Raw genomic sequence first — 10,356 nt, 5'->3', positions numbered from 1 at the left:
CCCTGGGCAAGCATGCTGCTCACTCCTTCCCTGCTCCTCCGCCTCCCTGGCTCTGTGGAGGAGCACAGCTCCATCAGTGACACATCTTTACAGACGGCAGAGCCTAGGTTTAGAGAGTCAGGCAGAGCAGAAAGTCAGCCCAGAGGTGTAGCCAGAGAACCATAGAGACCCAGAGTGAGAGGAAAGGAACAGATGGCCATCTACCCTGGACTCCAGCTGCCCTTGGCTGTCCTCACTGTGGGACATAGAGACACAGAGAAGACACAGGACATTGAGCCTGCCTCATTGCAAGGTTAGAAAAATGTGTATTAATACATACTTTATTATCGTTTATAAAACTTCCTTTGGCTACACAGGCCACTGTGCTGAATGACGGGTGACATCGTGATGGCAGCCTTCAGGGGGCCAGGATGGAGCCAGAGTCCACTTTGAAATGGGTATTAGAGATTGGGATGTGGTAGGGAGCTGCTACAGTGGACCACAGTGGCCTGAAAGATGCTAAGTGTACAGTCAGCTGCCGAGAGCTGGCTGGGGCGTCAGAAAAGCAGTCAGTTACCCAGGGTGATAGAAGTCCTTTCTGTCTCACATCCTGCCAAGGCCAGATCCTACCCCACTAGAGTCACCAGATGACTCATCAAAGGGGCAGGGACTTGTTTGCAAGTTACAATGCATGGGCAGGCCCCTCTTCCAGATAGCACCATTCTCTCAGATTGGTTCTGATGCTGCCTTGAGAGGCTGAACAACTCCTTGAAGGTGGGGCTGAGGCTGCTGGCCCAGTGAGTCTTGTGCTGACTGAGTCACATTTGAGGAGGTGACCTCCTTGTTGCCTTCGTTCATGAGCTTCTGTTGAGGAGGGGACCCTACCATACTGGTGAGGGAAACTTTGGTACACTGAGTCACAGAAGCAGAATAATTGGGGAGCAGAGGCCACAGGGTCTGTCTAGAGATGGCTGCTCAGCCCCTTGGCCACACCTGACAAGCAGATGCCTTGTGTGAAGGCAGGTCTTCTCCCTGGCGGCACAGGGGCAGCTGCCCCGCTCCTGCCCTCGGGCAGAGTGTCTCTGGAAGCTACTGGCTGCTCTCTGCAGCAGCCTTGCCCCAGACATTGGCCTCTCATGATGCGTTCCCAGAGGGGCACTGCATCTCCATGGTGACCGTGTTGGGTGTGCTGCTAGCAGTGTCCCCTGGCTCGGCACCATCTCGGAGGGCCCGCTGGAAGACCACCCTGAGAGGTTCCCACAGGCGCTGGGACTTGTCTCTCCCAGCCAGGAAGTAGACAATGGGCTTGGCACTGCTGTTGATGCAGATACATAAGTCAGTGACGTACTCCGGGAAGGGGGCCGGGATCTGGAAGACCCAGAAGAGGAACCAGTCGATCCCCAAATAAATGGATGACACGAGGAAGACAGAGACGATGGCCAGGACCACGTGATTGAGCTTGGCAGAGCGTTGGCGGCGCCGGGCTCGGCACTCTACATGCAAGATGAGTGCCAGGCAGGGGAGTACCATGAGTGGGCAGAAGAGAAAGAAAAGCAAGATGCCCAGGGAGATGTCCATGTTGAGGCAGGCTGTTCCAGAGGCCTCATGGCCCAGGAACATACAGAAGTAGTTGTGGATACTGGTGACCAGGAAGGACAGCAGCCAGAGCAAGGCACAGACCCCAGCGGACAGGCGCTTGGGCCTCCGACGCCAGTACCACATGGGAAAGATGACGGACACACAGCGTTCGATGCTAATGGCCGGAAGGAGGCTCACACCGGCGAAGAATGTGCAGAGACCCACGATCCGGGACACTCTTCGAACGTAGTCGGGGAAGGAGCCCAGGAAGGTCCCCATGTTCAGGAGAGCAATCACGGCCTTGCTGAAGAGGTATATCCCATCAGCGCTGGCCAGGTGCAGGAAGTAGATGGAGAAGGGGGTCCTCTTGATGGAGAAGCCAAAAAACCAGAGGACCAGCCCGTTTCCCACCAGGCCACACAGGCAAAGCAGCAGGAAGATGTAGTTTGTGACGGCTGGTGGAGGGAGTGTGGCAATCTGTTCAATGGTCAGGAAGCCTCTGCTGTAGAGTTCCAGAGCCTCGCTCATACCAGGACACATCTGCGTAGGTACAAAGGGGACATATGTGTAAGCCTACTTGCCCTTCTCTGGCCCTCAGCAGACCTGTTCCTGGGCCTGTTTCTGTTAGCTACCCAGGAGGTGGAGTCTGCTGGGTCCCTGTCTACGGAATGACAAACCCAGCAGAAGCCAGAGCAGAAAGAGCCCTGACCCCAGCTGATGCTAACACTGGTTCTCAGATTCTAGACATAGACATAGAGTTTGGACTGGCATATCCAAAGGGTGACCAGACAGACTATAGCTCTGGGATGCTCACAGGTCAGCCAGGTTCAAATATCCAAGTGAAGGCAGTGGAAGAGCGCTTGGGGTGCGGAGTGCTTGTTGAAGAAGTGTGAGGGGCAGAGTTCAGATCCCTAGTCTCTGTGTGGGAATGCCAGGGCGGGCACAGTGTGCCTCCTGTAATTTGAGAGGCAGACAGAGGGGATTTCTCAGAGCAAGCCAAGGAGATCAGCCTACATCAGACTGCTCTGGTTTTGACTGAGAGACCCAGGGTCAGTGGATAAAGTTGGGGAAGTGATTAGGAAACTCTGTTAACCTTAGGCCTCCACATGTACCAACCACAGGTACACATGCACCAACACACATGGACTTGCACACATTTGAATACACACACTCAGTCACACAGACTCATGCACACCACATACTCACTTATACACACTCTCATATACAACACACACACACACACACACCCCAAATATACTCACACACCAACACACCACACACACACACACATATACACACACTCACATACCTACACACCCCACACACATACTCACACCCACACACCACACACACACTTACATACCCACACATTTACACAGGCACACCACATACATTCTTCTCTGTCTATCTCTGTTTCTGTCTCTCTATCTTAAAGAATTTAAAACAATCATTTTTTTTTAAAAAACCCAATAAGCAGATGAAAGGCTGGGCTTGGTAATGTGGCTTTACCTAGAAGAAGGAAGATTTTAAGCTCCAGCCTAAGCTGGGAGAATTAATGAGACTTGGTCTCAAGATAAAAGATATCAAACAGTCATGGTAGAGCATTGCTCTTGCAGAGCGCTCAAGGTCAGTTCCGGAACCCACTTTGGGAGGCTGACAACGGCTGTAAACTCTAGCTCCAGGGGATCTGATGCCTTCTTCTGGCCTCCAAGGGCATTGCACATGCACACGCATGCACACACTCTTTTTAAAAGAGGGTTGAAGATTAAGCTTGGGGGCCATGCTTGCCCGGCATGTGGAGATGTGGAGGCCTAGGGTTCAATCCCCAGTACCAAATGATCATGGAGATCGTGAACAGGATAGTAGAGGTGTGTACACATTGTCTTTTGATGTTTCAAATCTAAGTCATGAAATACTTGTTCCTAAAGAAATAAAATGATTAGAAAGGGCTGTGAGTGGGCACAAAGGATAGCTGTGGTCAGATTCTACCCCACAGTTGGTTTGGAGAGTACTGGGGAGGAGAGGCATCTGCACTCTGCTAGGCCAGGGCTGCCTTTTGGGGTTCTGGATAATGAGAGGGTCTGGGGGTACCCAGGAGGAGAGGCTTTGGTGGTGGTCATTTTTTAAGCTTCAAGAAGAGGCTCAGTATTTTTTTTTTCTTTTTTCTTTTTTCGGAGCTGGGGACCAAACCCAGGGCCTTGCGTTTGCTAGGCAAGCGCTCTACCACTGAGCTAAATCCCCAACCCCGAGGCTCAGTATTTTACAACGGGGCAGGGTCGAGGAGCTCAGCCCAGCTGAACACCAGTCCTAGCACTGAGGGCTGCACTGACACATAAATCAGGACCCTAGGCCAGGTGTCAGAAACTGGGAGCAGGGACACAGTAGTAAAACCAAGGACACTCCTTCCTAGCCAAGTGAATCCCTCCACTCCAGCCAGAGGGTTTGGAGGACCTGTGGGTGGAGTGATGGCTCTTCCCTTCAGTCTCAGAGAAGCCGCACCTATGGATGGTAATGCGAGATAGTTTGCTATTTCTCGGTAACATTTAAAAACGACTGTGTGAACCAATAATATGAGCCAGCTGTGTGCTTCTCTGCTCTTGGGGTCGTATAGAGCCTTTCCTCTCAGTGGCAAAGGCTGCCCTATGCATATTGCTTCCTTCCTCCATGCAGACATCACTAATCTATCCCAGGATTTTCTTCCTAAGTCTGGTGTCTGTTTTCATGGCTCAGGGAAGTAGGAAGTGTCTAGGAATGAGGTCTTTGCTGCTACCTTCCAAGTGGCCTTGGCAGAAAGCTTAGCCCTGAGAAATTGCTTCATGTTAGCAATCTCTGATGAAGAGAAGCGCAGTGAGGATTCTGGAATTTTGGCTTCTTTAAAAAAGAAAAGAAAAGAAAAGAAAAGAAAAGAAAAGAAAAGAAAAGAAAAGAAAGTACAGAAATAAAATAAGAATGCACTCTCATCTTGAGCCCAGGTGCTGGGATGTAAGTCTGCTTCACTGAACTGTTTGGAATTCTGGGGAAATTTCAGAGGTTATATAAATGGTAGGACCCTGCTTGGTGGAGTTGGTGGTTGGTAATTATTTAAGGGGATTAGTGTGGTTTGTTAGTAGTCGTGCTCAACGAAAGAAACAAAAGGAAATAAATTAGATTTGGGGATGTCTCTGTCTCTCTGTCTCTCTGTATGTCTGTCTGTCTCTCTGTCTCTCTGTCTCTCTCTCTCTCTGTCTCTCTGTCTCTCTCTCTTTCACTCATTCTCTCGTTCCCTCTTTCTCCTTCTTTCTCTCCTATCTGGTGTTAGGGGGTGAAATGGGGTGGAGGGAATGAAGAGTGAGAAAAAGAAGATCCCACCATGTAGTGAAGACCAGATACAGAGAAGTATCCTCTGGCCTGGCTGTGTCAATAGAGATTTACAAACAGGGACTATGGGTGCTGGCTAAATTTAGGGAGACACTGGGTTGCCAGGACAAGTTCTTCATGTGGTTCTGCCCCCTGACTACCTCTAAGAATTCACTAGCTAACGTCTCCTGCCCACCCCTAAACCCAGATGCTTAGCTCTCTCTCTGCTGCCCTTTCCCAGAGTTGCTCTGTTGCTGCTCCAGGCCTCTGACTCCCTGAACCAGACCTAGATGCAGAACCCTGTCCCTTGAGGACCAGTTCAGTGTAGGTGCTGGCCTGTGGGACAAAAGGCAGAGCCCTCTGTGTATAACACCCAGCCAGAAAAGTCTGCAGTCCCTCGCTGGGTGTTGGTGGCCTGGCTGGGGGTGGGGCTGGGGAGACAGGGGTGAGGGATGGGAGGGACTGGTGAGGCTCTGGGCAGGCGCTACTATTTGCAGCCCTACACTACCTTGTGAATCACCTCTCCGGAGTCTCCTCGCCCTCAGGGCCTTGTTTCTTCTCTAGGGATTCTGGGATTCCTTTTAGCATACTCCTGGTATAAGCCTTCATTTTCTCTAGTCTAGGGAGGATGAAATAAAGAAATAAGCCTGAGGAATTCCCGACTTAAGAAGGGAAGTCTAGGGGTTGGGGATTTAGCTCAGTGGTAGAGCGCTTGCCTAGCAAGCGCAATGCCCTGGGTTCGGTCCCCAGCTCCGAAAAAAAAGAAAAGAAAAAAAAAAAAAAGAGAGAAGTCTACACTTTCTCAGGCTGAAGCAAGGGCTGGGCAGTACAGAAAGTGATGGGTCAGCCCAGGGCACTGTGCAAGCTCTAGGTGAGGTTAAAGCCAGCTGCAGATTTACATCCATGGCTCATGCTTCCAGACTTGGAGCAACACATGCCTTGGGTGGCCCAGAGTGGCACAATTCCATGGCACACACAACAGACACAGAGCCATCATGAAACCAGTGGAGGCTCTCTGACCTGGTCTGACCATGAATAGTGAATAGCGAATAGTGAATAGCGAATAGTGAATAGCGAATAGTGAATAGTGACTAGGTACTAGTGAATAGTGACTAGTGAATAGCAAATAGTGACTAGTGACTAGTGACTAGTGAATAATGAATAGTGAATAGCGAATAGCGACTAATGAATAGTGAATAGTGACTAATGATCATCACATCTGTAGAAGGAAAGGGGGAGGAAGTGAGACCCTTCAAAACTGATAAACAATGACCCAGAGACAGCATGGTTAGGGACTCCCAGGAGGCTCAGGGCCAGTGGTTACTTTTTATGATGGCACTGGCCTCAGAGGAACCAGTTAACCTAGTCCAAGCCACAAAGTTCAGATGTGCCTGCTACCCACTGGAACCCAGGGCTGGAGGGCAGACCTGGACAGTGAGTGCAGGAAGAGATGCTGGGCTCTGTTGCCCCTCCCAACCACACGCTCCCACAGACTAAGGCACTTGCCTTGTTCTGGTTGGTGGAGTGAGCTTCCCATGAGCAGTTTCCAGCCATCTTCAGGAGTGAGGAGTCCAGGCTCCTGTTGGGAGCTCACCAGTGTGTGTCCCTGTCTCGCAAAGTCTAGAGAGATGGTAGAGTGGAATTAGTCCTGGGCCCCCCTCGGAACATTTCTACCTCCCAGCTCACCAGCCCCAGCTCCCTAGGTCTTTCAGGTCTATGGTTCTCACCTCAGAGGAAAGGCTACCCTGGTTCCCTCTGAGGCAGGGACTTTGTACCCTGCTCCTCCTGCCTGTGGGCTTATATTCATCCCCTTCTTGGCTCCTAGAGCCCCACTGCCACTCCCTAGGGAAAAACCCTCTCTCCTTTCTCTTCTCATTGGACTGCAAGATGTCTGGGCCAGAGTGTTTCTTGCAAGGTGCATGATGGGTTCCCTTGCATCCACACCCGGAGCAACTCCTTTGTGTTAGAGGTCTCAGGATTCAGTCCTAGAAATGGGTGGCAGAGGCCAGATTCTTTCCAGTAGAGGGATTTCCAGGAGGAGGAGGCCTTTTGCTGGGCCTTGCTTTATCATATTTCCTCATCTCAGCTCTGGAGCAGATGTCCATTCCCCTCCTTTTTATAAAAGACGGGTCATATGCAACCCAGGCTGACCTTGAGAATGACCTTGAATTTCTGACCCTCCTGCTTCCATCTCTTCGGTGCTGGGATTGCAGGCTTAACCACCCACCATGTCTGGTTTATATGGTGCTGGGGATCCAACCCTGGGCTTTGTGCTAGGCAAGCATCTACCAACGAAGCCACGCCCCCAGCCCTTCTTTCGTTTTGGACGGTGCACCTAGTCCCAGAGCCCCACTTCTAATCAGGGTACATAATGAAACTTTGAAGATCTGTGTACTGTCAGGGTTCAGTGGCTGCCTCCTGTAAGGATCACTTGGAGACAGCAAAGCAAGAAATTGCTGTGGTGGCTCTGGGTTTCAGGCTGGATGTAGGGCCCAGCCTCGTTCAGCCAGTCTGGAGGCCTGGGGATGTGTTGCGTGTCAAGCTAGGGAGAGGCGGACCCTGCTTGAGACTGGTCCACCCTAGCAGGCAACAGCTCATTAATATATCCACCCTGGGTCTCCTGGAATTGAGCCCCATCCGCAGCCTGCTCTCTGCCTACCCACAGAGCAGGTGGGAGGTCTGAAGCTGTGACTCAGGACACAACTTGGTTACAGGCTGCCAGACCCTCCTCTCCTAGAACAGGGATGTGGGCAGCACACTGCTCCACTCCTCAGAAATTCCTTCCTCAAGCAGGGCGGATCCCCAGCCGCCACGCGCATGGCCATTGCCTCCGCCCTCCTGGATATGTGTCCCGGGGAAGCTGCGCCCACCCATTGGCTGCAGTGAGAGTCTGGTCAGCGCGAGTGACACGCCCCTCCTTAACTCCACGCCTCATTCTGCTGTAGGGGGAACCCGGTGGGGATTAAGCCACACCCCAGCCCCTTATTCTATTGGATGGTGTTCCTAGGACCACAGACAAGCTCCTAACCAGGGTGTACAGAGCCCATTTCTGCCCCTGGCTATCCTTCCCCTCCACGCACCGCCCCCCCCACCCCCGCCTCTACCTGTGTGCTTCTTCTGGTGTACCCAGACTAATAGTGGCTCATTCATTGTGGGACCAGCTTGGGTGTCCCGAGTGGGAGTACCTTATTAGTAGGCATGAGTGATGTTTGTGTAGAGTTTGCAGACTGCTGCTGCTGCAAAGTGTGCCCCCCCCCCCCACCAGGCGTCATTCTGTAGCTATACACAGAAGGTAGACTAGGTTTTCTCGGCACCTACACCCCCAGGATCCTCTACTACTGCCTATCTTTCTGATACCTGCTACTCTCAGCATTCCCCCCTCAGTGATGTCCTGACTCAGGGGACCTTTCGTCCCACCAGGCTTACCCAACTAGACACATGCCCTGTGGGATAGGTGAGAATGCTCCCGGGCCATCTCTGTGACTAATTTGATCTCTTCCCATGGTCCCTGTCCTACCCTAGATTATTTGCAAAGTGACTCACTCATGCAGAGAGATCTAGAAGCCAAGTGTGTGTGTGTGTGTGTGTGTGTGTGTGTGTGTGAGAGAGAGAGAGAGAGAGAGAGAGTGAGAGAGAGAGAGAGAGAGAGAGAGAGACAATGTGTATGGGGATGCATGTATGGGGATGCATGTGAATGCATGTGCAGGATCTGAGCTTTGACAGAACCCACTTCGCTGAAGCCCATGGAAAAGGCTACCATGTCTGCACCCTTGGCTCCTCCCCTTCAAACTGGATGGTGTCTACCTGTCTACCTTCTTGGATTGACAGTTGGACAGACCATCCCTAAAGGAGCTAGCTGTCTCATTTCACTTCTCCTATACCATACCCCAGTCTCTCTTTTCATGCCTTAGCTATGGCCTAGCCTGGGCACTGGCCATGGGAGGGGCCAGTCTGCTGCTGTCCATGATACACAGAAAGCCTGTGTTTCTGTCTACCACTCAAGTCTTTGCTCATAACTTGACAGAAGACTTTCTCTGAGGGGAATGGAGACTTGGCAGAACTCTCTGGCAAACAGCTTCATGTGAAGCCAACACCAGCACCAGGCCTGGCCGGAGAGGGAGAAGCTTAGACTATCAGCTGTCCGACCTCATGTTGCTAATCTCCAAGTGTCCCTGAGAGAGTTGCCCACTGCTGTCCTCGGCCAGCGGCATCCCGGAGAGCAATGAGAACCAGAGCTCTGCACTTGGACGGTTGCCCACTGGGTGTTCCCTTCAAACTCTTCCAGAAACCAGGCTTGGATGTAAGGTTGAAGGAAGGATGGGGAGCCCCCACCCTCAGGAGGAGAAGATGGGGGCTGGTATTGGAGGATGTCTTGGGGCTAGGGGTAAAGGTAGGGTGTCACCTGAGTAGGATATCAGGGGATGCCAAACCAGAGGGGAACTCTTAAAGACTTCCGATATCCCCGGGACACTCAGACTTGGGGGAGTGGAACAGGTCTTCTGCATGGGGATAGCTTCACTCAACAGTTTCAGGGCTCCCTTCTCAGAGAGGTGGGACTTCTGCAAATTGCCTGTGATGACAGTGACCATTTCCCGGCCTTGAGGGTGCCAATCTCATTCGCTTGTCCTGTCTAGCCTTCACCCTGCAGCCCCTGTTCCTGATCCTGCAGCCCCTGTCCCTGGTCTCCCTCCCCTAGTCCCTGGGTCCCATAGTGCTACCTGTGGCCGTCCTGATCCTCCGAGTTCCCTTCGCAGAGATCTTCTCCTGGGACTCCGAGTTTGCTGACCCACGGGCAGCAGGCTAGCCAAGTACTGCCTGGAGCCTCGGAAAATTCGGGCTCAGGGTGGGGACGAGCCCTCACCCGCCTTGCCTGTTGGAGATGGCTTTGGAAACAGAACCCGCCCCAAACCCAATTCCAGGCTCGGGAGAAGGGGGAGGGGAGAACTGGAGGAGGAGAAAGAAGAGGAGGAGGAAGAGGAGGAGGAGGAAGGGGAGGAGGAGGAAGAGGAGGAAGGGGGGAGGAGGGGGAGGAAGGGGAAGGAGGAGGAGCTGAACAGTGACGAGGCTTGGGGAAGGAATGCCCAGTTCAGGAGCCTTCCCCCCTTCCCCAATGGGAACTCATCTCTCTGCCTGATGACGTCATGCTGGCCTGAGCACTGGGGCCGGAGTCCAGATGTTAATATCCCTTATATCCTGCAGCTCCAGAGGGCTGCCCCAGTAGGGGGAGCTGCGGGTTGTTCACTCACTTGGTGCCTTCCGCTTGTTTCCAGTGGGCATTTCAGGGCATGTGGTGACCGTGGAGAGGTGGTAGGAGAATGTCTTCTCCGTTGTTTGAACTGACTGAGGGACTAGCACAGAGAAGCCAAGAGGCAGCAGGCGAGGGACCCCTATGGAGAGTGGTGGAGAATTGGCAGAGAGGCTACACAACCCAGATGGCACCAACCCGTCCCCCTTGCCACCCCA

The 10,356-nt window shown here is 52.5% G+C and overlaps 1 protein-coding gene across 2 annotated transcripts; it reads right to left on the bottom strand.

Moving 5' to 3' along the window:
• Window positions 1-302: 302 nt before the first annotated feature.
• Window positions 303-9,771, bottom strand: Mrgprf (MAS related GPR family member F). 2 transcript variants are annotated; one of them, NM_153722.2, is given in 3 exon segments: window positions 303-2,097; window positions 6,400-6,513; window positions 9,612-9,771. In NM_153722.2, coding segments are annotated over 2 exon segments (1,032 nt in total). In that variant the 5' UTR covers window positions 6,448-6,513; window positions 9,612-9,771; the 3' UTR covers window positions 303-1,113.
• Between the last annotated feature and the right edge of the window lie 585 nt (window positions 9,772-10,356).

The sequence above is a fragment of the Rattus norvegicus genome, chromosome 1, assembly GCF_036323735.1.
Source record: "Rattus norvegicus strain BN/NHsdMcwi chromosome 1, GRCr8, whole genome shotgun sequence".
Lineage (NCBI taxonomy): Eukaryota > Metazoa > Chordata > Mammalia > Rodentia > Muridae > Rattus > Rattus norvegicus.
This window is presented reverse-complemented; position numbering and strand designations above follow the sequence as displayed.

Excerpts from the sequence above, each read along its gene's own strand:
- Mrgprf (XM_039102519.2), bottom strand. The coding sequence starts at position 2,097 with ATGTGTCCTGGTATGAGCGAGGCTCTGGAACTCTACAGCAGAGGCTTC.